This window comes from Gambusia affinis, linkage group LG19, assembly GCF_019740435.1.
Source record: "Gambusia affinis linkage group LG19, SWU_Gaff_1.0, whole genome shotgun sequence".
Taxonomy (NCBI): Eukaryota; Metazoa; Chordata; class Actinopteri; order Cyprinodontiformes; family Poeciliidae; genus Gambusia; species Gambusia affinis.
Genome location: NC_057886.1, coordinates 19,774,675 through 19,801,863, shown reverse-complemented (window position 1 = coordinate 19,801,863; position 27,189 = coordinate 19,774,675). Strand labels below are relative to the sequence as shown.

Below are 27,189 nucleotides of genomic sequence, written 5' to 3'. Positions count from 1 at the left end.
CAATAAAATGCTGTCCCCTCAGGGGTTCATCTACGTACCAGATGCACCTGTAGCAAAACTACCGCCACACCTCTACCTGCTGTTTCCTTTCACAAGGAGGGCCCGCCCTCGTTGTGCATCCTTAATTCCTATTGGCCAGTTGGGTGAGCGAGTGATGCCAGTGTGGAGCACCTGGTAGTCACTCATCGGCTGGACTAAAGTGGAGCTGTGTACAGTGAACTGACAACACAGCAATGCGGACGAAGAGAGGCAGAAACGATTGGGAATAGTCCGGCTTTCTGTAACATCTCGGTGTTTCGGAGCTTCGTCTGACTGTAAAGTATAACCAAGCGGATATTTCGTCTTCAGAAGGACGTAGAAGAGGACATTAGCTGTCTGGGAAGCCAAACCGGGGCGGATATTTCCCGAGGAAAACCTGAAACCACATCCGTATTCCCAACCCTGCGGTCGTGTGGAATACTCAACTAAAATAATGGTTGCCTGAGTATTTTTATACACTCTTGCATATATTTTTTGCCAGCATCGCTTGCGATTTTTTTTTACAGTGCCGCTATGGTGGACTCCCCCACTAAGAGGAAGACTTTTGTGGTCCCAGACATAAAGCCATTGGATTTGTATGACTGCAGTAAATCAAAAATATGCGCAAGTGTAGGATGGCTGTTGGCGAAGTCCTACGGGAGTTCAGGTAGGTTTTTGTTCGGGCCTGCTGGCTTAAAACCTTGTTTTATTCGGGACCCCCATTCTTTTGTTGTCTGGTAAGGTGTTTACATTATTTTAGTGAAACGCACATGCACGGAAAGCAACTGCAGTGCTTGTATTGTTCTGCGATTTTAGCACAAAGAGCCGCGTGTGAAAAGAGGACGCTGGCACTGTATGCATTTTTTGGGACTGTGACACATGTCATTTATTGTCTCTTTGGGTATGTATGTCAGAGAAACGGGCCTCCTCTTGTAGGCCTCCCTTATCAAGCTAACCACTCTGTCCTAATTCCAGCCCTGAGGTCTGAAATGACAGGCTACACAGAAATGGTACACAAGGCATTTGTGTTCTCAAATATGTTCTTTCATCTGTGATAACAGCAGCTTAAACCAGGCAGACTGAACTGCAGAACCAATAGGGATAAATGAATTCCCACGTTAAATGATATTCTGCATTCCTCTATGGCAGCTTTTAATTTATCAGACATTCTCCAGTCAGCAAAACTCTTGTTTGACAAACCAACCAGCCACTGTGGAAACAGGAAACTTCCATCTTTTACATACAACTCAGATATGTGTTTTGGTTGCTTAAACTCTTGTCAGCTTTGACCCTGAAATGTTGATGTGTGGCTTTGTTTTAGAACACCAGCTAGGAAAACATAAAAACTCTCACAGAGGAAAGGAGACACCCAAGTAGTCATGTGTGTCTTTTCATTGTAGTTGAATTTTATAAAATGACTCTCTCATCAGTGAAATGGTATGTAATCAACTTTAAGATAATTTAATCTTATGTACTGAAAGGTTTAGAGAAGATTACAAATCTTTCTTATTTTGCCAATAAAGTTATTTTGTGTGTGTGAGCTATTTTGTTACACTGTGCTACACTGATCCTGTGTTTAAGACTCCAGGCTGTTGCCACCTTTGTGTACTCAGTTTAGCACCTCAGCCACACCCTATGGTCAAAGTCATGCCAAGCCACTGGGATATAACAACAAAACACTGTGATCATGTTTAGTTTCTGTCTTAATCAACTTGGTAGCCTTGCTGATGGAGTCATGCAAATTCAGGATAGCATCATCAAGTCCTTTCCCAGAAATTCAGCTGGTTAGGACGGATAGCCCAGGAAGAGCCAGGATAGGTCGTTTTAGCTTTTCAAGGGCAGTTAGCTTATTTAAAACAATAGACCACATTTTAACACATTTTAATAGCAGTTTTCAAAGACCTTTCTAAGACATGTGCCAGAAATGTATGAAAAGCTTTGTCATCGAATGTATAACCTCCTCAAAAATAAATCTCTGTTTAGTCATAATAATCTGCTTAAGAGGTTGAATTAAAATATTTATGTTGCCATGACAAAAGGTATTGAGGCTCAGGGACCAGGACAGCAAGTAGGTTAAACAGAATCATTATTCATTTAAGCAAAGGAGCATTCAAGGAAATAATTGAAAGGCTAAAAATACTGAACTAGAATTTTAATTTCTCTTTTAGCTTTTGGCAATGACATCTAGATGTGTTGCACGTATTCTTAGAGGACTGTGACATTGTTTCAAAAATGAACTTGGATATTTAAATGGGTAACAAAGCATGATCCACCTGGAGTGTCACAATGGACAAATAATTAACAAATCATCCGAGGGTGACTCAAGCTAGTGCTCCATTAAGCTGGAATGAAACTCAAGATTTACCTGTTTAGGCTAGGAGGAAGTCTGTTTTTCAATAGGCAACACTTGCATGCCTTCAGTTTGTTTAAGCCACGTGTCTATGTTATGTCTATTTTAATGCTGTTGTATGATAAAACCGGGTGTATTCAAAAAAATATGTTACCAGAGAAGGTTGGTATTATGGTCTAGGATGGGAGTATTCAACTCCAGTACCAAAGGGCCAATGTCCTGCAACTTAAGCGGGAATCAGTTGGCTCAATTAAGCATACGGTATACAGTCAAGCTCTACATTGTGCTGCCATCATCCTGATTATTTGACTCAGGTTTGAAGAAGCAGAAACGGATCTGAAAGTTGCAGGACACCAGCCTCTGGGGCTAGAGTTGAATACGCCTGGTCTAGAATGTTTGCTTGTTGTTAGTGTTCAGTCAGAAAGTTTAAATTATCTACAAGGTGATTTTTCTTTAAGACCAAGCCTTTCGCACTGTTGCTGAATTTTTCTTTAAATTTCAGGGGCTTCAGGTCAATTTACCCATTTGCCGCTACATACAGCCATTTTGTGTCTTTGTATTCTCCATTTTAAATCTATAAACAAATCATTTTGTACCCATGGACATAAACCATTTTGTCTTAGTGTAATGTGTATTCTATTTACATACTTTCATGAATTACAGACAAACGTGTTTGTACAAATTCTCAGATTTGATGTAAAATATTATTCAAAGATAAGTTAATACCTGAAAATTTACCCACTATTGTATGAACCACTGTAAGAAAGGTTAGTTCCCATTCTGTCTTATATGGCTAAAGACTCTTTAATTAAGGGCATCAAGATCTAATTTAGAGTTTGTTTCTATCATCTTTTCATATTGCATACTTGCCCTCTCCTCTATTGTTGTCCTGTTTACTTCTGAGGTGCTCGTAACGTAATCACTTTCACCCTTTAGGATGTAGCTCGGTGTACACCGGCCCTCTAATGCAGTCAAGCTTTGTGTGCCGTAGTAGAGCCTGTCTTAATGTTACAGGATACAAAGGGCTTTCAGGGCTAGCAAGTTAATGGTAAGTGGATCTTTGAGGGCATGTGAAGACGAAACGCTTCATATGTTGTGTTTTATCTCTCAATCAGATTGTTGTTCAGAGATCAATATTTGCTTGCTTTCAACACTATTTTAGCCACACAAAGAAAATATATTGTTTTATTTATTTTTTTCATTTTAATGTAAATTAAACTGAAGAGTTTTTACTTGCAAACCGTGCCACTGCACATCGTTAATGATGATGATCAATGTGTGTTTTGAATTTAAATGTTTGAAATGTAGTTTATAAAAATTAGCTATGGTGGTCTCTGTTATTCTGAGTTTGAGTGGTTATGTGGAGTGTGGGCTGCTAACATTGCTCTTCTGACTAGTGCTAAGTTTTGGGGCAACAGAACAGTACCTGCTTTGTTCTAAAAATAAAACCCGGTAATCATATGTGTTTGATCCTTTCAGCCACATGATGAGGATATTTGAAACAACAAGCAGTAATACACTGAATGTCAGTGAATTATCTCCTAAATAACAGAGTTTTAAAAAGTTTTCAGGTCCATCAGACCTTCTTTAAATATGCTATTCTTAAATTGTAAGGGTGCTGGTGGTTTGTTCTAAAAACCAGCAGAGGCTCTTTCATTCTGAGGAAAGTTGTTACTTGGAACATTTGAGTGCCAAAGTTTTGCACAGAAGCCTGTTCTGCTGTGTGTTGTAACCACTTTGAGAGACGTGTTAATGTTCTATGACCCCGCCGGTATACTAGCTCAGTCAGTCAATGAAGAGGGACACGTTTTCTGTTATCCAACTGTCCAGGTCAGTTTAGATACCAGCTAGCACAGCAGACCTGACTGCAGCTTTGCTTGTAAATTGTCAGTTCCTCCAGACTTTTCAAAACTTTTTACAGCTTTACATAAATACCTGTTTTGCATATGTTCAGTTACCTTTTCTGCTAACATAAATATAAAAAGGTCAAAGTGAGCTGCCCCTGTTGTCAGGATTTGCCATATTTGGTCCACAGATGGACAGTCGCTTCCCTATTTTTACCTGGAGTAATCTGCCAGAGGTACTGACTGAGTCAATAAACTTTGCAAACTTTTGACTTTTGCCTTCTCACTCAAGCTAATAGATAAACTACTGACTGATGACCTGTAAAAACGAGAGGTTCTTGCACCAGCCTAAGCAAACAAATATAATTTTTAAAATAAAAATCTTTTTAAACTATTGTATGCATTTCAATATCGGCAAATTATGTTTTGTTATTTTATGATAAGTTGCATTCATATCATAACCTCCCATTTGTTTCACTGTCATTAGGATTTAAATGGCAAAGATTGGACTTTATAGTGAGTTCTTTATGCATCTGCTACTTGAAATGTGCCACTGGCTTTAAATTTGATATGTGATGGACCAAGTCATTGTTCATGGTAAGTCACATAGGGAAATTATTCTCAGATCAGTCTTTGTCATCTCGCTGAGTTGTGGTATTTGCATCCGCTTTGCCTTCTAGAGGAGATCTTACCACATTTTTATGTATGTATACATTATCTACTTTAGCTGCTGATAGGTATTTATAACTTTAATGTGAGCGCTGTTGGAGTTTTAGCTTTTGAGACTTTAATATTGAAACAAATATAACAAGTGACGTCCAGTTTTAGACTCAAACGTCCAAATGTTTTCCGTCGCTTTCGTTGCTGATGTTTCCATTTCTAAAGGACCTGTTGAACTGTGAGACACTTATTTACAGACACCATTGTTAATGTTTTCACTAAAAACTGCTTTATTTGTGGGTGTGTCGAGTACAGTTTTAACACATTATTTTTAGTGTAATGTTGGTAATGTAGGTCTTAGATACTCAATGACCAGCCTAAAGATGTGCTTAGTTTTCTTTTTTTTTCTTATTTAGATTTGCAGGAGAAAGGTGTGTCATAACTCTTGGTGCATTAGGTGAATGTTGGAACTGGAAAGTTATTACCATTAGTTTGTTGTGTATGCTTAGACAGCAAATTCTTTTTAAGGTGTATTACTTGTAAGTTTTCTTTGTTTTTTTTCAGGAGAGCTAGTCACTTAAAACTTACCAGGTTTTTTGTATCTTTGTGTTTCATTTTGAACCATACATTTAAAATACAATTATAAATTAATCTACAACCACAGAGACAAAGTCATTTAATGTTCAGACTTTTTTCTATTTCTGAATGTTGCTTTTCTTGTTTTTTTTTTTTTTTGAGTCTGTATTGTTTCAAATACATGTGTTGTAACAATGCTGTGACTGAAAGATGGATCTTTATTAGCGTCCTATGATTGATGAGCAGACAGGGGAATTTTAAAAACTACACAACTAAACTTGTTGTCTAGAACTTTCAGGTCATCTGTTTGTAATTTTTTTTTTTTTTTTTTTTTACAGACAAAGTAAATTTTTTGATTTCCTCATTCTCAAATACATTGAACAGTTCATGGTATTATATCCTGAGAGTAGATTCTTAAAGTTGCAACAGATCCTGAAAAGGTAATTGAAAATCAGGATTCTCTGAAAATAATTTGATTTACTGCCTCTTGATATTTTGACCTGAGCAAGTCGGGCACCTTCAATTAATCTCTGAAAATTGTCAGCTAGTTCAGAAAAGCACATGTGCTCAATAAAAATGGCAAAGAAAAAAAAGTAGCAAGGCATCTTTTAACTTGGGAGTGCCAAGTTCTTGGGTTTTTTGTGATGTTTGTTTTTTTACTTACTTCTGTAATTATAACTGGGTGGTATAAACAGCTGGCTTAATCTGCCCCTCTATGTGCCTGAAAGCAACTTTTGAAATCAGCTAACTCTTTTGTTTTGGTCTCTACCTGAAGTTATTGAAAATGGTAAGGGTGAACATTTTTTAACACATATTCTGGGCTTAAAAATATGTCAAGCAAATTCTTTTTCTTTACTGTTTTAGTTTATGAGAGAATAAAAATAATTAGCATTTCTACTTGAGCAGGACAAAGAATAACTTGTTTATATAAGGCACGCATTTTTTTCTACAAATGTTTAAACCCATCCTACTTTCTGTATCACTTCACATCCAGGAAGTGTTTTTGTTTCCTTGGAGTCATTTATGTCCTTCCTTGGGAATGTTTCTGTCTGTTTCTACAAAAGTGTTTTGCTGTTGTGATCTGAGCCATCTGATATGTGAAGCTGTTTGGTTGTCGGTAAATTTTCTCTGTTTACTTCAGAAGTGTGTCGGTCTTGGCTAACCTTGAGTCTTTGGATTGTATGCAAGATCCCACTGTTATACAAATATGTCTTTATTATTTTATATGCTTCCAGAGCCTTACTTTAAAATGTGGTTTGCACACTTCTGGCTGAGTCAAATGTTCCCCTACGCTACTTGTTAAGTTGTACTTTTACTCAGTAAGTGTAGTAGCTCATTTCCAAACTCCTCAGGTTTGTTATTTTTGTGCTGAGGGTTATGCTTGCTTTGTTTACAGGTGTGAATGAACAGTGCATCACCTCTTAGACATCCGTTTAATCTTCCTGAAGGTGTTTCCTGGTTAAACAGGATTCTAGCTTAGCCCTTTTTAATTTTATATTTTAAGTAGTTCCTCCATAACATTACCTGCACATATCCTTGTGACTTTAATATCTTAAATCTAAATGATCTAATCATAATCTGTTTTTGTCCATTAATAGAAAATGTCCCTGCAGAGCTGCGTGACCCCTTCTATTGTGACCAGTATGAACAGGAGCATCTCAAACCTCCAGTCACACGCCTGCTGCAGTCCTCAGAGTTGTACTGTCGGACCTACAGCATCGTAACGGGGAGTACTGGATCGGAGGCACAGCCCAAAGACAACGTCGCCCTGCTGCAGGTCCTCACCCAGAGAGGAGTAGTCGCCAAAGACCAAGAATCCTCAGTGACTGAGGCAGACCTGCGACATAAACCCATCAAAATGGTAATATCTGCCAAATGTTTTGTGGAGCATTTTTACTTTTTTGCAGAATAGGATTAAATTAAGACTTTAAACTCACCTGATTTTGAATTATTTTTAAAATGTAAGAAACAGATAATTGCACAGACGTCTGCATCACCTCCTTATTCACTAAACTGCCTCCAAAATCCAGCGCTAGCGAACATGTAACCAGAGCAGTTTATGCTAAAATTGAGAACGGTAACATAATGAACAGTGTTGTGTGCATGATTTGCTTATTATTTTCTGTGCCTTATGTTTCTCCAGTGAAGCCAGTTCTGTTATTCAGAAAAAAAATTAAGAGGTTGGGTTCACTTTGCTGTTACTGGGCCATGTTTATGCTTTGATTCTGGGGATTAAAGGACATCAAAAAGACCCTTACTCACTGAGCCCTTCCCCCAGTGCCATGCACGTCCCTAACTGATCTCAAAAGATGAGTGGTTCCAGCTGCAAGGACGAGGGCATGACTACTTTACTTTCAGGGTGTGAGAGGGAGATGGAGTCCATGTACAATAGAAGGTCCAGATCAGAACAATAGCTAGAGAGTTCTAGTGAAACTTTAGCTGCTGTGTTGAGAGAATACATTGAGCTGGCTCAATGAGTTTAAATCAAGAGAAACAGGTTTGTCCTCTTAGCTGCTGACAAAGCCTCTCTGTATGTCTTTCACTCTTCTTGTGACATTATGACTCACAACTCTTTAGCCTGAAAATGAATTTATTATATATAGAAAATGAAATTTTTGTATATGATTTGTATTAGCAAGATGACATTTAAGACAGTTTACAATGCAGTTTATTTAAGCCATACCATTTACACTAATCAAAAGCCCACAAAATGTGTGCACTCACACGCTGTTTTTGAAAACAAGGCCCTCCTCAGGGATTTGTAGGGAACATTGTTGTACAGGGACTCATATTTGCGCCACTGCAGCCGATTGCTTGGTACCACAGCTTGTACTGTACACCTGATGACAGCAGTCTTTTTCATTCTCCTTTTCAGTCATTGGTTGCATTTCAGTGACGTAAAAATGAAATCTTGTTCACTGAATCCAGCAGAGATGGGTTAATACCAGGTCAGTAAGAGCTTACACAAAACAAAAGACAGGAATGCACAATCAGTGGGCCGGCAGTGTTGTTGGTTACAGAGCTGTCATGCTAACTTCCATAGGCAGCACTTTGGATTTTGTTCCACTGTGCAAAGAATGTTTCTTATGCATAAGAGTTGGTGTTTGAAATGGGCTAGTTTTTTGATGATGAGCCAAATTTCAAGCTTGGAGCAATATGCCCTATCATCAATTGAAGCAGTTCTTGCAGAAAACTGGTTAGTACTTAACTTTTTTCTTTACTCTTTTTTTTAAAGTTATTATTTTGATTTATTTGCGTTCTTAATCTGAATCCACATCATTCTAGTAGAGATGAGTGGTAAATGTTTTTACAGCTGTATAAAACTTTTTCAACCAAAAAACATATTATAAAATCTTCAGTGTGTTTTTGTTGTTTACCCTTTCACATGTTTTTCTGATTGTTTACATCCAGCATATTTTCATCATCATACTTGCACAATAACAAGCACATTGGCGCATCAAGAGTTTTCTTAAACCTCTTAAAAGCTTTGCCATTTTCTTCTAATTTCATGTACGATACTGAAATAGCTGACTCTAAAGGAAAGCTAAAAGATTTCTAAATGTAAATACACAGGTATCTGTTGTTCTTGGTTGTCATTTAATGCATTTTGTGCTCCTCAGATTTTTCCACTTTTGACAATGGCTGTTCTGCTTTATCACTTAGTCATAAAGCTCTTCTCTGACTGACTCTGCCACTGCTGCAGTCGCTACTTGGTACTGTAGTGTATTATCCCTAGTTATGGACCGCTTTTGGAGTTTGTCTGCCAGTGACTGGCAGTGCAGCTTTTATGGCAAGCAGAGAAAGTGGGTCATGCTGCAGTATTACAAGGATGGAACATCAGTGTGGTTCCTTGCCAGTAAAACAGCTTTTGCAGCAGTGGCAATCTGCTGCAGGTTGGCTCTTTGTTAAAGCTTCACATTTCTCTAGATGGAATACGCAGCTATGCCTGTTTACTACTGAAGCGGCCAAGTAATTTGCTTTTACATTGCAGATTTCATTTGGAAAGGTCAAGGTTGTTGCATTAACATTGTTTACTGATTTTTGGAAAATTGGGTTATATTTAAATCCAAACCCGCCGGCTCAAATAAAGTTGATGTTATTTTGTCTCTTCTTGCATCTACAAAGGGCTGGTGCTTTGCTAATCTGTAAAACTGTAATAAAAACAGAGGCATAGCTCCCTTGTTAAAGTATACGCTGTTTCTAATAAAGTAAAAATGTTATTTAGGTTAAGATGGATTCTACTTTATTATGTTTTATTTTGATCTTGCTTTCTTTAATATTTTGTAAAATGTTCTTAATCAAGTAAAGATGTTTATGTAGTTGTAGTGAAAGTCTTCTATATTTTAGTCAATGAGGATCTATCAATTTTTGGGTTATTCTGCTTGCCTCTGCCTGGCCTCCATTACTCCTCAGATTGAGGATAAAGATCCTTGAAGATTAGGCATAATCTTCTATATAGTCTGAACGTCGTCTTTCATGATTGGTCAACATCCTAGAGATGACCACTAACCCCCAGTTCCCTGGTTTCACATGTTAAGTGGATAATTGCAGTGCTTTTTGAACAAACCATGTACCACAACCAGGTCTCATTGACTCCTTTACTTCAGTAACTCTGAGCCCTGTGAGTTATGCTTGTTAAAATTGTGAAATCAGAGGTGTGACTTGAAAACCATCAGCCTTGTTGTCTAGCTGGATTCTCCCGCCATGCCAGCTCTGACTTTTATGTTCACCTTTAGTGAGCGTTTGCCAGGATGGGTGGGCGTAACACAAACTATTTAGTCACACCTTGAAACAGTTTTACAATATCTGGTATTGACATTGATTTAATAAAGTTGATCATAATGTAGCCAGATTTCATTCTTGTCCTGTATTGCGTTTGTTATGTTAGAGACACTGTCTTAGGGAATAGTGCTGTGTTGGCAGGTTTCTGGTTAAGCGAGCATCAGTCAAGAGCTTAGCTGAAACCGAAGTGGCAGAGTATCAGAAACAGTAACAATCACCTTACACCATTTATTCTGCTTTGGTCTGTTACTGTTTATAAAATAATTGTTTTTATTAATTAATCTTTGAAATGTGCTGCATTTATTTTGAGCTGATTTCCCGTGGTTAAGTGCAAGGTTCATGTACATATGGGTATTAACCTCTTTTCCAAAATCCCTGGCTGGGCCCCAGGCCTGCTTGATCCCCCTGTTTGTCTCCCCATCAAACAGGAACAAGGCAGGGACGGGGGATGGGGTTAAGTCATATTTCAGACGTAATCCCTTCAACATGACTTTGTCTAATGATCAACATAATGTTTTTTTTCTTACCTTATTTAACAAATGTTTTGTAGTCATGTTTTAGATGTTTAGTGTTAAAGGGATTTGCTGTTTATTTTTGCTCTCTACAAATGTATTGCAGAGGTGGAGGATGTTTCAGAGAACCAGGGTTAAGCCAGGAGCACGAATCAGTACTGCAGTCAGGCTTGTTCTCAGATGCATTATGGGTCATCTGGCTGGTTGTTATGGTGATCTGGCAGGCTCAGAGCTGTGTGCTGGAGTGGCTTCTCTCTCTACTCATTAGGGAACCTTGTGATTTAGCTTAGCAAACTCCCCTGGGCCTGCAGTGGCAAATCTGCAAGTGGCTGCAGCTCATTCTTCCTGTTTTGTTTAACTTTTTTAAATATCTTAAAAATCACATAACCCAACAAAGGCAGAATTGGCCACATTCAGGGATACATTTGTGGCTCTTTTTTTTTCTTTCTTTGTTACCTTTCGTGTTGAGCTGTGGTAGAAATCTAAGCTAGATGTGTTACAACTAGAAATTACTTAGTGTTTTATAGATTTTAATTATATTTTTATACATTACAGAATATATTTTTTCTGGAATATTTTCTTTTTTAGTGGAGTGCAAAAAATTTTGAGCTATGTCTATCAATCTGCTTCTTAGTTTGTCAACAGTATTTGGAGGGCAAACCACCTAGGGCTTCAGTCCCTGCTCTACAGAATATCCCAATATTATCTGACAAGTGTTTCCTAGCATAGCCTGCTCTGCCAGGGGTTTTCCCAGGTCAGCACTTTACCGCTGGGTTCAGTAGGCAGACATAAATGCCAGGCTGATTGTCAACTGAACTGCTACTACTCTGTATCTGGGCAAAAGTAAAAGGGAAAGGATGTCTGGCAGCTGTATTTGTTAGTAGTTAAAGGAACTAGGCAATGATTTTCCCAGATTAAGCTCAAAAGTGTTGATCAACTGAGTAGCCTATTGATGGGAATGAGTTGATTTTGCTCAGTCTTTTCTCTTGTAAGTAATCAATAAAAGCAGAGAAACATGTTTGATGATGAGGGACAAGCTGTTAAAAGAATAACCTTATGTACAAATTATTGTAATCTTTTTAACTGTTTTGTCCTTCTGTAACGACTGGTAATTAGATCCGGTCTAAATGTAAATTTCTTGTCTCTGGGAATTTGTTGATGGTAAACAAAAGAAAATTGTTATTAAACTAGGAAAAAATTGGTTTAAATATGTTTGAATTGTAACGCTGTAGTGCAAACAGAGCACAACTACTACAGTAATAAGTTAACAGGTTTAAAGAATTAACATTCTCGCTTTGACTGAGCTGGTAAGGTTGGTACTACATTTAATGAGCTCTGTAATGGTCTACTGTGCTGTTGAGGAAATACCCAAAGCATATAGTTGTAAATATCAATGTTTCCATTTATATTCTGAACTCACTTTCAACACATTATTTAGTCTTAAACCTAATAAGATACACCTCTACGCTCATGGAGTTTTTCTTTTCCATTTGTGTTTTCTCCTTGTTGCATAACAGCCTTTTGTTTTTCATCTGGCATATCCTGCATGTGTGCGTTTTTACATGAGTCATATGGAAATATTTGTCTGTGTAAAAGGTAAAATAGATGAAGAGTGACGGCTCTAGGACCTGTGTTATCATATTACAAGTCTGCTGTCCATTTAATGAATGTACAAACACAGGTCCAAAGTTCACCCACATCTACTGTGGTTTGTGTTTGCCTGCTGAAAAAGTTTGAGACGTTTTTTTTTTGTTTTTTTTCCTGGTCAATCAATGGGTTATAGTGACCTCTAGAGGACACTGCTAGTAAACAGTGACAGTGAAACGATATCTGTTGATAAAAACAACTGTTCAACAATATTGTATGCGCTAATTAGTTGATGTCACCTCAGGTCTGGAGTTGAATTCCTTTTCTTTGTCTTTTGGGATTTTTTTGTTGCAGAGTGCCCATCTTGCAGTGATGGATGCCTTGATGGCGGTGGGAGCCATGCAGACTGTGACTGCAGTGAAGTTGTGTGGCTCTGCTGAATTACTGGATGGAGCTGCTCGTTGGGAGGATGCTCTGCTTCACTGGGTTAATGTGGTAAGGAGTAAACAAAGCATGTTTTAAACTCGGATTTTTATTATTTTTGAACTTATTAGTTTATTTTTATCCCCCTCTTGCTGGAGACATATTATGTAATTCACATTTACTTGTGATGTATGATTTTATTGTATGTTTAATTACAAATATTTATAATTGGTATGGATTTTAACAGTTCTGATAATCTGTTCTTAGTTAAACCAGAAGCTGCGAGATCATACTGAAGGAGCTCAGACTGACTCGTCTCAAGCAACAACAGAACCGCAACCTGTTGAGCCTTCTGTGAGTATTGCTGATATCCAGAACTCGGCACATGAACCTCTGAATCTTTTCAGGATTATTTAAATGGGTTATATTTAAAATAGGAAGAAGACATTTGTCATAAGAAGTAAAAACCTTTTGATCCGTAGAATTAATTTTCTGCAATTTTTGTAAACTAAGTGACTTTTTTCAGGTGCAGTTAATCTAAAGAAGTCAGAGTGAGTTTTAGTAATGGCCAATAATTAGTGCAATTGTACAAACACTAGTTTATGGCTAACTGTTTTTTGGAGACAGACTGTTTGTAAAAATTCAGGATCAGTAATATCTCTTGTATAATAAAATCAATAAGGGAGAAAGACACAAAATAAAAGTGGACTTCTGCAAACTTTACAACAACCTCAGACATAAAGCACTTGAAAAGTCAAATTTCTTTTGCACTTTCAAGAAGCTGTCCGGTTTGTCTTTTTCCTCCACTATAATCTTAATACCTGTCCCTGTGCTCCTGTTCTCTATTCTCCTCTTTTTTTTTTTCTGTTACTCTTTCCTTTGCTCTGACAGTGTCCTACACGCTGGTATTGGAAACTTGTTCCTGTAAGTTCCCTCCTCTTTTCTGCATCCCTATCCGTCCATCCTTCCAGTGTCCTCATCAAATTTCTCAAAATTCTGATCAGGTCTGTTCTTTTAATGCCCATGAGCCGGTTTGAGTTTGGATTTTTGCATCAAATCTTTGTTTGCGCTGAGCAGCACTTGATTAAAAATATAACAGCAATGCAGTTTCAGGACAGGTCCAGAAGGCATTATTTGCAGAGACATGAGTAGTGCATGAATCATTGTTTTAAAAAAGCTGGACTTTGCCATGTGTATGCAGGTTTTTTAGGTGCTGTGTGTTTGCACGAGTTTTATCATAGACGAGTTTAGGAAGGTGGTTCCTGCCTTGTTTTGTATTCTGCAGTTATACCTGAAATGTTTTCCTCCCTGTCTTTCTCTTTCTTCAGGCTCTCTTGACCCCCTTTCTCACTTTTTATCTCTGAAATAGCTTTTGTCTTTGCCTTAATAACAAACTCAACCATTCTCACCTCCTTTTGCATGTCCTTAGCTTTACTTTTTATTTGTCCTCTTTATCTGATTCAAAAGTAATTCCTAACCTGTCGCAAGCATCAGGTGGGCACAAGAGTGCACACGTGTGTCCTTAAAGGAATGACTTAACACATCAGATTAAGATATCAGTAAAGTCATATGAATTAATTATGATTTTTTTTGTCTGCTTTTATAGCTCCGCTACAGGAAGGATAAGATTCAGTCCAAAATGAAACCGATCTTTCCAGAGGTGAATGAAGTTAAAGACCTCTCCAGTGGTTGTGCTGTTGCTGCTGTCATACATTACTATTGCCCTGGACTACTAAGGCTTGAAGGTACTGATATTTTTTTTAATTCTGTGCTTTAACATAATGGCTTTTAGCAGGATATAAATTATAGCTCAACAATTGGATTGTGGTAGCAGCTCATACAGCAAGAACAACACAATACTAAATTCCCATTGAGATTGACAAAGTGATTTTAATTTAATTCAACTTTTTTTTTATCTCTAGCAAAAAAGGCATAATTCAATATTATTTTTTAATTAAATATATCAATTTGGATAAAAATCAATATATTTAACTTAAAAGTTTTTTCCTAATAAATAAAAAACCTACAAATATTAAAATAACTTAAATGTATTTGAAAAACTAAGAACAAATAAGACTGGACTTCCAATAACAAAAAATTAATCCTGAGTGTCATGTTTAGTGAAAAATAAAACTAAGACTTGTTCTTGATGCGTAACAATTGTAATGATGGTTATTTCACATGGAATTTAAACTTAGCATAAATATCTGAAATAAATGGATATTTAGAGGCATTTTGAAAACTATTTCGAATTATTATTTATTTTGGTACGGGTCCATTGACCTGATAAATGGCTCAAAGGTTGTTCACACATTTGTTCACATGGGAACACTGAAGTTGGCATATTGCTTGTAGTTCAAAATTTCAACAAGTGAAACAGCTCTTTAAGTAACTATATTGGAATCCACAGGTAGTGTGCTAACCTCTGTTCACAATTCAGTGCAATTCAATCTATATCTAAAGCACCAGGTCACAACAAATGTTGTCTCAAGGCACTTTACAAAAAAGTCAATTCAACTCAATCAACAGTAAGATCCCAAGTCAATTACATCATTCCAAATTGATCCTAGTTACTCATTACTTGAGTTAATATGATGACAACAGGCCATGTCTGTCAGTTTAACACTTTTACTCCTGTCTGTAAGATGTTTGTATGAAGGACTCCATGTCGGTATCAGACAGCCTGTACAACCTGCAGTTCATCCGAGAATTTTGTGACAGCTGTTTGAAGGGCTGCTGTCACTTGGCACTTGAAGATATGCTATACACACCACAAGAGCTTCAGGTAACCACTCTGTCATTATTTGACTTGTACATTAAAATTACATGATGGTTCTCTAATGTCTGACTTGATACGTTTCATCCTGTAGCTCAATTTTCTGAGTTTCCTGTCTGAACTGCTTTACTGGTTCGAAGTACAAAGGCCAGAATTTGTTCAACCAATAGGTGAGTGTCGCAGGTTTGCGTTCCTTTGTAAATGTTGATCATTACTCTGAAGATGAAGTCCTAATGGCTCTAACATGGACCCAACTGGGTTCTCCCTTTTCATCAGATGAATCCACACCAGTGACACAAAGTAACGCCAGTGGTAACAGGTACAGAAATGTTTTTATTTTGTTTTTGTATGAATAAATGCATTTAATAAATATTTATTTTATTGAGAGCTAAAACTAGATATTTTTCCACCTTCCAGTACTTCTCCTTCCATCTTCAAGAAGCCTTTTCTCCCCATTTCTTCTTCTGCATCAGGTATTAAGTCAGTTTGATTCCCTTCAGTCATTGTTTTTGTTTCAGTTTTGTGGTGTTTTGTCCTTATCTCTCCATATATATATTTCATGTATATTTTGTTTGGTTATTGTGTGCATCCCTGTGATGTTTGCATGCCTTTACATGTTTGTCTGTGTCCCATTGTACTCAGGACCTTTGACTCAGTCTACCTCAATGTCTCATATAGAAGGAGTTGGAAAGACATGGAGCAAGAAACCTCTCAGGTAGTGCTAGTAGACAGAGTACATTAACTGTTACATCCACCAGTTTATTTTTACTTGAACTTGCTTTGCTCTTTCTCTTAGTCGGCCCTTGTCAGCAGTATCCTTCAGCATCCCTTTTGGCCTTGACAGTGACGTTGATATAGTGATGGGCAACCCTGTAATAACCCGCTCTATGAGCTCAGATCAGCTCAACCCAGCAGGCCAAAACATTAATCATCCCTACACTACTCCTGAAGACATCAGCCATTTGGTTGGTAAGGCCCCTGGACCAAATGGTCCTCAGAGAGCATCATGGGCCACACAGACTCCCGTTATTCCAAGGCTGGCTGAGGAGAACGGACTTGAGACAAATGAAACTGGAGAGCTGCCCACCATTGAAGAGGCTCTCCAAATAATTCACAACGAAGGCAAAATGGAACCTAGATTACATCCTGATGGTGCTCCTGATGGCTTCTACCTCCACTCGCCTGACGATCCTGCAAGTTCTAGATATGATGGCAACCTGACCCCCATCAGCTGCTCTGCCCCTACACACTCAGGAATGATGTACCAGCCTAAAGAGTCCACCAGGGAGCCAGCTCGCACCAGAAACACCTCAGGATGTTCACGGGATGATGACTCAGTCTTGAGAGATGGCAGTTTAGATTCAGATGCCTTAGAAGACCTGCCAAAGGCCCAGTCAACTCCAAACACACCAGCTGCCCATGCAAACTCTTCCATTGGCTATGTTAAGGGTTCACCTGACAGTGGCGTGAAGATGACCAGCTTTGCAGAACGCAAAAAGAAACAGAGCATGGATTCTCCTAAAGGTAGCGACCCATCTTCCCCTCAGATGACCTCTTGGGCACAAAAGTCTGAAGAAAGCCCGAGCAAGAGCCCACAACTAAATAATGAGATGACTGAACTGGGAGCTCGGCTTGAAGAAAAAAGAAAAGCCATTGAAGCCCAGAAAAAACGTATTGAGGCCATTTTTGCAAAGCATCGTCAAAGACTGGGGAAGAGTGCTTTTCTACAGTTGAAAAAAGAGCACAATGATGTTGACTCTGAGGAGAAAGGAGAGGAAGATCTTTCACGTTTGACTTTGGAGGAAAGACTTGCTCAAATGGAGGAGGAAGGGAAGGAACAAGATCAACAGCGCCTTTTGGTGGAGGATGATGCAAGTGGTAGAGGAGGACATGCGCTCATCAAGGAGGCCAGTCAGACACCTGGTGAAAAAACGGTAGCCCCTTTAGGGGATTATAACAATGCTGTGTCCAAGTTAACTGCAGCATTGTCCTCCCTGCAAACTGACATGCAACGACTGAGTGAACAGCAGAATCAACTAATCAAGAAGAAACCTGCAGCATCCACGAACAAATCCTGGGTTATTCCAGCCGACCCCAAACCTTCCAACTCAGCTCCTCCTTCACGCATCTCACGAGAATCCACCCGAGGTTTTAATTTAGCGTCCTCTTCTCCCTCACCATCACGCAAAATGGCAAACCCTTCTGCTCCTCCTAAATCTCCTAAAGTTCATCGAAGAGCTCAGTCTGTACCCCCTAAAAGTCCAAAACACAGTCGCCAAATGGACACAAAGTTCCCAAAGGATTCAAGGGTTCTCAACCCCCCTCAGAATGTGGACCGTATACCCCATCTTCGTCGAGGAAATCATTTGCAGTCCCAGGTTCAGACTTCTTCCTCCTTCTCTATAGGTGACTCTGATAGCCTGGATGAGCTACGTTCATTTGGGCCGACTCCTGTCCCCACACCTTCATTGACTCCTATATCAACTCCACCTCCTCACCCTGCAGCAGATGACGACCTATCAGAAGTAGGCTCCAATGATGGACAGAGTATTTTTAGCATGGACCTGGAGGCAGGGCGCTCACACAGTCCCCTGGTAAAGAAGGAAGGGCTTGCGAGTGCAGGATGCAGCTCTGGCGCCCCTTCAGAGTGCTCCTTCGAGAGTGAAGCCCCGGCTGGAATGCCCAATGGCAAACGTAGCAGTTTAATTGAGATCCCACTCTCTGCCTTGGGAGCAGAGGGGGAAGAGGATGACGAAGTGCCTGATATATTATCAGATTCAATGAGTGATCGAACGGAGCCAGAATCAAAGGCAGGTGTTGGTTTCTTTTTCAAGGTTGGTACTGCATCTCATTATTTTGGTATCTGGTAAACCGTGGTTTAGGTCAGTGTGTTAATAGCTATTCATGTGTACTTGGTTTTGTCTTTGTAGGATGTCAGGGATCGAACAGAGGATGAGATGGCACAGCGAAGAGCAGCTCTTCTTGAGAAACAGCAAAGGAGAACCGAAGAGTTGAAGAGACGCAAACTTGAGCAAGAGAAGGAAAAAGAATCAAAGTAAGACTTTTCTTCTTTTTTCCACTTATGCAGCTGGTGGCATTACTAAATATGAACCGTAATAGTGCATACAATAAAAACAGTTTTAGCACAATAGACACTCCCTAATGACTCCTGTACAGTCAAGTATGTTTAGATTGTAGTTTTTAAATCATATTTGCAGTTGTTGTATCTGTATTCCCAGTATTATACATTTTGACATTGTGCTCTCTGTCTCCCTCTGCTCTTAGCAAGCCCCAGTGGATGATCATTGAAGGATGGGGCAAGAATGAAGAAACACCCCAGACCTCAGGCACCCCTCCGGCGTCACGTACCCCACCAGCAGAAGGCACTCCCCAGCGCAGAGGAGACTTCACCAGGCAGGAGTATGAGAGACGACATCAACTGAAGATTATGGAAGATCTGGACAAAGTGCTGAGGAAGAAACCTACAACAGTTCGTGATGTGAAGAAACAGAGACCCAAGACAGTTTTCAGAGATGACTCGGTTTTGTCCAATAGTCCCGTCAAGGGTAAAGGCTTCTGACACCACCACCAAATTTCTAAGTGTTAGAAACTTTATCTTTGCTTTTGCTTGTTTTTTTTTAATAACATGCTCTTGTTTTTTTCTGTGTAGGAAACAGGCTGAACAAAGGGAACTTCCACTCAATGATGAACCTCTCCTCTATGGCTAATGACTCTGGAGGGCTGACTGTCAGGAAATCTCCAAGGTAACATACACAGAGATGATGGATTAAATTTATTTATGTAGGGGCTTTAAATGTTGGCGCTGTTTGCCCTGGACAGGTCAAAGAACATTACATTAACCATCTGAGAAAGAGGACCTGGATAATGGATTTTTACAATGACCAAGTTGTTTCATTATTTGTTTGTGTTTATCCGCCTCTAGTTACAGTTGCTGTGGTAGTCGTTATCAGTGCTATCAGGTGCAAAGGTGATGGTGACGATTAATGTCTGCAACCCACTTTGTTTGTTGTTTTTTTTCTAGCCGATCACATTCTCCCTCTCGGTCACGGCTAATGTCACCAGGGCGAAGGAGTGCCCAGAATGGGGAAAAAGACTGGGAAAATGGATCCACCATCTCCTCCCCAGCTTCCATTCCAGAATATACAGGTGAGTGATTAATTCATGGCTAAAGTTTGTTTTAAAAATGTGAGCATTGTTTTATTAGAGCAGCAAGCATATCATGTGTGAAAACTGTTTTTCAGGACCAAAGCTATACAAGGAACCGAGCTTTAAGTCCAACAAGTTCATCATCCATAATGCCATCACTCGCTGCTGCCTGGCTGGCAAGGTTAATGAACCACAAAAAAACAAGATTGTCGAGGTAAACAATGCTGCTACGTTACGGTCTCACTAAGAGGCCCACATGAACATGGCTCTTACTTACAAACTCTGCTTGTCTGTTGGTGTTTGTCTTTTCAGGAAATGGAAAGAAGCGCAGCCAACCATTTCCTAATCCTCTTCCGAGATGCCAGCTGCCAATTCAGAGCAGTTTACACCATGAACCCTGAAACCGAGGACATGGACCGGCTGACTGGCATTGGCCCACGGAACATCAAACCTGAGATGGTGGAGTCCATTTACAAGTATAGCTCTGACCGTAAACAGTTCACCGTCATCCCGTCCAAAACCATGTCAATGAGTGTTGATGCCTTCACCATTCCTAACCACTTCTGGCAGAAGCGCCCAGGAACACCTAAAAAGTTGAATACCCCAAATTAAAGACTCGCCTATGGTTGGGAAAGATGCTATAATTCAGGAAATGTACACAGTTGACTCATTCTTCCTTTTTGCTTCCCTGGCTAGTGTGGAGTGTCAGATCGTTCTGTTGGGGGGAAAAAATGGAACGACTGCTCAGGTATTTTTCCGTTGTCAGCTTGAACCCTGAGAACCGAACTGGTGACTGGCCAAGAGAAGGAGTCAATCACTCCTTAATACAGACACTCGAGCTAAAAGACTTTATCTCTAGAGCTTCTGACAGGTTCTGAATGATCCACTCAGATTGTAAAATGTAATGGGACAAATTTCATTTGGACAAAATAAACAACAACAACTGTTTCCCTTTTCCTCCTCATGCCTTGCCTTACCCTGCCATGTCCGAGTCTTGTTTTTGACTCGAAAAGGGAGGGAAGTGGAGAATTACACTGCCTTTGCCCGCACAACAGTATTTTGGGTACAAGCAGCTCCCACCCTTCAAAGTTTTGGTTTGGTTTCCTTTCGCTGCCTTTTCTTCTTCCAGGGCTCCGTTTCCCTCCAGTATACTGAGACACATGATTCGGCTCTTTACTCTGATTGGAAATGAAGGCTGAAATGTATAGGCAGTTAACGCTGCTCTCATATGAATGTAGGGCACATGCTACCCACTTCTAGTCAGGACCAGAAAATACCATAGATATACCAGAGGCTACTTTCACTGCAGATTGCTTTACACATTCGAAACTGCTTGTGCCCCATATTTTCTGCACTCCACTCCTTCAGCTGTAGACATCTGGATGTTTTTTTTAATACTTTTTGACATGTTTTCCTAGCAACTGATTGAGTAATGAGAACTGAAAGAAGAATAAAATATCCTGTGATTTTTTTGTTTTTTTGTTTATTGGTTGTTTTCATGGAAATAATGGTTTGAGCTTGTCACCGGGGGGAACAAAGATGAAGGAGAGCTTCGTCATGTTCATCAATACTTGGATAAAGCTCTGTATGACAATGATAATCAATCTTGATTTAATATATATTGAATGCTGAATACTTTCTTTTTTGATGATGATTTGTAAAAATTAAGTTGACCTTTGTGAGCTGCAAATAAGCTAGCCTGCTGCTTAAGCATTAGTGAGGTGTATGTTTGAGATGACAATGAGTGAATGAGAATGAATTTGAATTGTTCAACAGCTGAAGTTCCTGATACTGTTTTAGGATAAATAAATCGTGTAGGTCACTGAGCTTGTTTCCTAATGCATTATTCCCTGTTTATATGTCCGGGCATATAAACAGTAGGTTTCTTAACGAAGGATCATTCTGGACTGTAACAGCCCTAGTCTACCCCACAGTCTCTTGAGACTCCTTCATGTACAACAGGGGAATGTAAAATGCCAAAAGCTTTTTTTTTTTTTTTCCTCAGTGCTGGTTAAAAAATGACTCCAGAATTTCTTGATTAATTCAATACTGGCAAAACATCTTGAAAATTAGCTCTTTCTTTGCAGTCTTGCAGCATTATTACAGTTGCCACAGTGCAGCTACCTTCTTCACAGAATGCCTCCATGTAATGTGTTGTTTGAAGGGGACTCCTATGGATGCAATGTTGAAACCATAAATAAGAAATAAACTGTTGATTAAGTAAGTGTGTGTGTGGGGGTTTACGTGTAAATTTAATAGATGTTTGTATTTATGTACTTGTAAAGCTTCAAATGTGGTAGTGATTGATTTTGTGCAATTCTCCCTAAAACTCATCATCCAGAGGTATATTTATTTCCATTTGAATTATTTGACAAATTTATTTTTTAGTTTGAGGTTCTCTGTCCTTTTCTCTCCATTTCTTTTATGCTTCTTCTTTTTTTAAATGAAGGTAATATGTCAAATTTCCATTTCAGAAAAGATGTCATAAGTTTTTTTTGTTTTCTTCTGTTTTCTTATTTGCCAGTACATTTTGTATGTTCATTTCATTAAGTGACTCCTTGACAACTGGACCAGAAAAATAAAATCATTTTTAAATCATCCACATAGATTTTTTTTTTTCATTATTTGATAATCATCTTTTTTCTCCCTCATATCTTTGTTTTAGAATTTGCATGTGTATCTTTGAAAAGATATACTGCAGAGTGAGAATGACCAACACATTTTTATTTTATATTTATAAAAGTTAGGCACAAAATTGCTTGACTTTACTGAATGTATTTTATTTTTTTGTTGAACAGTTTTGCCTTTCCTGTTTACATGAAATAAGATGACACCTGGGTCCTAATTTAACACTGATAAAGAAACCTTCTCATAGCACGACCCATCTTCATCTTAGAGCATCTTTGAAGGTGATAATTTTTCAAACTTCAACACCCTCCTAGTTGTGCTTAGCGTGCAGCATCTCCGCCAGTAGAGAGTTGCAGGGTAAATCTCCAAGAAGGTGGCGCTGGTACAAATAGTCCTCAACTTGCAAGCTAATGCTGCGCACTTCTGGGAGCCGAAGAAGCAACTGCCCAAACTTGTCTGAGTGTCCCGGGTGGCTCTGCTGGGTATGTTCCATGAGAGCTCTGTTCACCCTCTCCTGAGTTTGCTCTACTTGTCTGCGGTTCTGGACTGACTTCACATCTGATGCATTAAAAAAAAAAAAGCACAAAAAGTGGGTTGAACACTAATAGCAACTGTATTAATGACAGATCAAAATTAAGGTAAATACTTGACTTTAACAACTATTGAATTAAGAGCACTAACCTGGGTTGAACAGGACAAGGTATTTAAGACAAACAAACTCGTGTCTGTCAAAATGGAGTGCCTTAAGTTTGAAAACAAGGTCTTGGGTTCTTGATACTAAACTACTTAACGTCGTTCCAGCCTGGGACATAATGGTTGACACTTCAATCTGCATCACAATAAATCACTGTTAGAAATAAGTGTGTGAGTGATGAAAATAAACATGCCTCTAAATCTGTACAGATAAGTGACTAATACTTCACCTGTTGACCTGTGACCAGATAAATACAACCTTCTTTTCCGTGAGTGACTTGTCTGCAGAGGTGGTCTAGGACCAGCAGCTCACTCCAACAGCTTTGCAGCAGTGACATCTGATCATCCACCTATCAGAAGCACCAAGGTGTGAATATAATATAAACCCTTGAACTCCAGAAACTGCATAGATCTTATCCTGCTGCTGACTGGTAGTGTAGCAGAATTTCCTTACCTTGAGCTCTTTAAAGAGATTGCTGTTTCTGGCCCACTCCACAAGTCCAAACAGAGTCTGGTCAGCTATTTTGCACATGATGCTGAATGTATTTAGGCAGTCATGCTTCCCTCGATTGGCCTGCTCTCTTTGCAGACTAGCCAAGACTTTGGTGCATAGCTGATCCTCATCTTGTTCACCCTCCAGGAGCTGAATAAGGAAGTTGGGAGAAGGAGTGTTTGGTGGAGGTATTGTCTGAGTACCAGCCTGGGAAATAGCTGGTGCTGAGCTTGGTGTGGAGCAGGGGGAAGATGTTGGTGTGCACGTTGGTGTGAATGGGTGGACTGAAAAGTGTGTGGGAACGGGGTTGTAGCTGAAGCTGGGTTCCTCTTTGTCCTGTGAGTATTCAGGGAAACTACAACAAAGTCCACGAAAAGGCATGGATGGAGGTGATAGACCTCTGTGATTGTTCATGGTACAGTCCAGAGGCATGGGTTGACAACTTCGCTCCATCCCAGACGGATACATAATATGGGATAGATGAAAAGCAGCTGAAGACGATGTATTGTTTGTTGGGCCACTTATTCGATGGTCATTTGGAGATTGGGGACCAGGTGTTTGCCTTGTTTCCATCTTAATCCTGTAGGGATTTGTGTTTGCCTTTTGCTGTTTCATCTGCCTGTCACGTCTGTACAGAGGCCCAAACTTATTCCTGCCACCTCTCATACGATCTGCTCTTACAGCTGAAAAAGAAGTCATAATTAAAAGGCAACACTTGTAACATCTTTGGCGAAAATAATGAATAAAAATAAATAAATAAACATTACTTGGAGCCCAAGTAGAATAACATATAATATTTGACCCTCATTTACAAATTTCCTGTATTGAAATTTTGCCAATTGAGCCAAAACTAGAATGATTTAGTTTCATAAGGAAGAGATGGACATTCGCACTGCCAGGAAAATAGTATTCCCTCCTTTCAAGAGGTATTTTCTTTTTCTTTTTCTGTTTTATTAGTCACACCTAACGGTTTCAGACATATCATAGTATTGAGTTAATACAAAGGACTAATTTCTAATGACATTTTGAATTATTAAGAGAGAATAAGGTATCTAGAACAGCAGATCAGCCCAATAGATGTTGTTCAGTTTTTTTTTCTTTTGTGGAATCATAAATACCACCTTTAAGAAAAAATAATAATAATTATATAATAGAGGCAACCATATTTGTTTGTTGTTTTTTTTCTTTACAAAGGATTGTATTGGTTTTGGAAGGCATTTTTCCTTTGATAGAAAAAAATCCTAATTTGAAAACTGCAAATTAATATACCTTTTAATTATAATAATATTTTCAGTATAATTTTTCAGTGTAACTGACATGAAACATTTAAGTGTGACAAATTAAATCCCGACAGAAGATGTCTAGTGATGCTTTTTCACAGCAGTGGATGTGACAAAGAAGCAGAAATGCATCCAAAGTGTTGAGAGATTACATACCTTCTTTTCTCATGCCTACAGCCAGACACTTCTGGAAGCGGCAGAAAGGACAACGTTTTCTTTGGGACAGGTTCATTGGGCAGCGTTGTTCCTCTGAACAGGTATAATGCTTGTTATTCTGCACTGAGCGTTTGAAGAAGCCCTGTGTGAGAAAGAAATACTCCTAGTATGTTGATTCTGTCTGAGGGGGCAAAACCTAAATAAATCTGGATCTCCATCATCACAGAAGAACCACATATCAACAACTTATTCCATACCTTGCAACTCTCACAGGTAAGCAGTCCATAGTGGTATCCTGACACTTTGTCACCACAAACTGGACAGCTCTCCTCTGACTCTGACCGACTGTCTGCCTCAGTCTTTTGTTCCTGAGCTACCAAAAGACAGTAGATACATCAAAATGTGCGATTAAGTTTTTGACACATACTTATGGGTAAGGAAATGTATTAAGATTAATACTGCTCACATAAAATGGGGGTTTATTGCTCAGCTATTGAGCAGACAAGGGGACCATCCCTCCACTGCAGAAAGTATCTTATCACTCATCTAGATTTGTTTGACTTTGATAACATGCATGACCCTTACATAATTTCTACCTACACCATGTGTAGTGAATGAAAACGGTCCCACATAAATTTCTGAATCTAAAGTCTTTTAAAGTATTTTTTTCCTCTGGAAGGAGTCATTGCCTTGCTAACAACGCATGTACATTTTACAAAAAGTATCATCATATAAAATGTTTTGAATTTAAAAAAAGTTTCACTCTGCAATCCATGCCGTACTCACATGTTGATGAACCCTCCTGGGTTAACAAATCCTCTGGATGGCTACCAGAGAAATGAGCAGGAGTCTGGGGCTGTTGTGTGTAATAACCAGGTATGTCCATCTTCTTGGGACATGAACGCCACAGTCAGCTTAGTTTGATCTTCATTGTTTCAAAGACCAAGAGACAAGACAGTCACAGCAGGAGAGCCAGAGAAAAGCCAGGTGGTGGTCAGCCCCAACAGCTCTGATGGACTGACAACTGTTGGAGGCCCACATTTGGACTTTGGCCCATAGTGGGTGTCATAAAACCTCTCCTGACTGGCACTCCTAACCAGTCAGTGTATCAGGAAGCAAGCTAGCCCGCCGGCCCCTTCATGGGGAACAGATAGCCACCTGCTGGAATCTTACTGAAGTGAAATCACTTCTGGATTACTGTACCAACCTGAATCCCAGCAGATAAGATAAGAGTCCATTAAAGAGCAAATAGGACCACTGCTAAACTACAAACATGCAGATTTGACTTTAGATTCTCTTGTATTCCAATTTTAAGGTTTGCTAATTGTGGAAACCACACCTCCATTCCAAAACATACTTTAATGTTTATCCTGTTTAAAAACGATGATTAAATTAATAAATCTCCAAACTGTGCTGAACATAAACATTTTAATAAGACTGCAAAAAGATTGCTCAATATGTGGGTTCAGTTTTCTTCTTGCTTGCTTGATTCTCAGCTTCTTCCTTTTCTATAACTGTTTTTGGTTTTTGGAGTGAAACTGGAGTTATATCTAAATATTGCCAACACTGATGATAAGAGTGTTTATGTATTACTCTTCACAATATCATTACAGAATAGCTCACTTACAGATGAACACATAATTTTCCACCTTTCTGTTTTTTGTTATTCAAAACAGTTAACATTAGTTTAGCTGTTGCATAGCTATCAATTTCTGCAAAAAAACAAAAACAAAACCCAAAACCCAATAAACAAACAAAAAACAAAACAAACTTGGTAATAATTGTCTAATGCACTGCCAGCTGTATGTTTTTTATTTCTATTGAACATAAAACACTTAAATTTAGTGAAAATAATGGCAACTCCTTCAATCTGCTGTAATACATTTGAATGTATTTATGTAAAACTGCATAGTTATAATTATTTATTTGAGGTAAATAAATAGAAGGCATGTACTTTGTCCTGTATAGTAGTAATATTTAAAAAATAAAGCTATGGTCTCTAGTACTGCAGTTAATTCATAAACTGAGGTTTGTAAAATTAATCCATTGCTTTTTATGGCTAGCTATAATTTAGCAAATCTCCAATTTGCAAATAATACATACATTATTAAAATGCAGTGTACAACAGGTTACGTAATAAAAACCTGTATGTATTATCTTAACCTTTCAGACAGTGGTGATAAGATACAGATGAAACACTATTAACACAAACTGATTCAGTCACACAGTGACGTCAAAGTCAAG

The 27,189-nt window shown here is 38.8% G+C and overlaps 2 protein-coding genes across 5 annotated transcripts; one reads left to right on the top strand and one right to left on the bottom strand.

Annotated features, from left to right (window-relative positions):
- Positions 1–32: 32 nt before the first annotated feature.
- On the top strand, positions 33–22,297 carry camsap3 (calmodulin regulated spectrin-associated protein family, member 3). 4 transcript variants are annotated; one of them, XM_044099611.1, is made up of 18 exons: positions 123–685; positions 7,047–7,309; positions 12,684–12,824; positions 13,020–13,106; positions 13,644–13,676; positions 14,359–14,497; positions 15,398–15,537; positions 15,623–15,698; positions 15,805–15,847; positions 15,946–16,001; positions 16,207–16,243; positions 16,325–18,362; positions 18,459–18,583; positions 18,814–19,094; positions 19,199–19,292; positions 19,571–19,695; positions 19,791–19,909; positions 20,008–22,297. In XM_044099611.1, exons 1-18 carry the CDS (start codon positions 553–555, stop codon positions 20,305–20,307), a joined length of 4,230 nt encoding a protein of 1,409 aa, XP_043955546.1. In that variant the 5' UTR covers positions 123–552; the 3' UTR covers positions 20,308–22,297. The 4 variants fall into 4 exon arrangements, with proteins under 4 accessions (XP_043955545.1, XP_043955546.1, XP_043955544.1 ...); XM_044099609.1 differs by having other exon boundaries at positions 16,171–16,243; positions 16,325–18,338; XM_044099608.1 differs by having other exon boundaries at positions 16,171–16,243.
- nr5a5 (nuclear receptor subfamily 5, group A, member 5) lies at positions 22,072–25,964 on the bottom strand. The gene is made up of 7 exons (XM_044099612.1): positions 25,732–25,964; positions 25,203–25,318; positions 24,946–25,087; positions 23,471–24,192; positions 23,247–23,366; positions 23,005–23,152; positions 22,072–22,881 (listed from the first exon to the last, which is right to left on the bottom strand). The coding sequence occupies exons 1-7, from the start codon at positions 25,829–25,831 to the stop codon at positions 22,634–22,636; spliced, it is 1,596 nt and encodes a 531-aa protein (XP_043955547.1). The 5' UTR covers positions 25,832–25,964; the 3' UTR covers positions 22,072–22,633.
- Between the last annotated feature and the right edge of the window lie 1,225 nt (positions 25,965–27,189).

Excerpts from the sequence above, each read along its gene's own strand:
- camsap3 (XM_044099608.1), top strand. The coding sequence starts at position 553 with ATGGTGGACTCCCCCACTAAGAGGAAGACTTTTGTGGTCCCAGACATA. Across the intron at positions 18,584-18,813 it reads GAGAAGGAAAAAGAATCAAA|CAAGCCCCAGTGGATGATCA; the intron begins GTAAGACTTTTC and ends CTCTGCTCTTAG. Across the intron at positions 19,696-19,790 it reads TTCCATTCCAGAATATACAG|GACCAAAGCTATACAAGGAA; the intron begins GTGAGTGATTAA and ends ACTGTTTTTCAG.
- nr5a5 (XM_044099612.1), bottom strand. The coding sequence starts at position 25,831 with ATGGACATACCTGGTTATTACACACAACAGCCCCAGACTCCTGCTCAT. Across the intron at positions 25,088-25,202 it reads TTACCTGTGAGAGTTGCAAG|GGCTTCTTCAAACGCTCAGT; the intron begins GTATGGAATAAG and ends TTTCTCACACAG. Across the intron at positions 24,193-24,945 it reads TGTAGGCATGAGAAAAGAAG|CTGTAAGAGCAGATCGTATG; the intron begins GTATGTAATCTC and ends CTTCTTTTTCAG.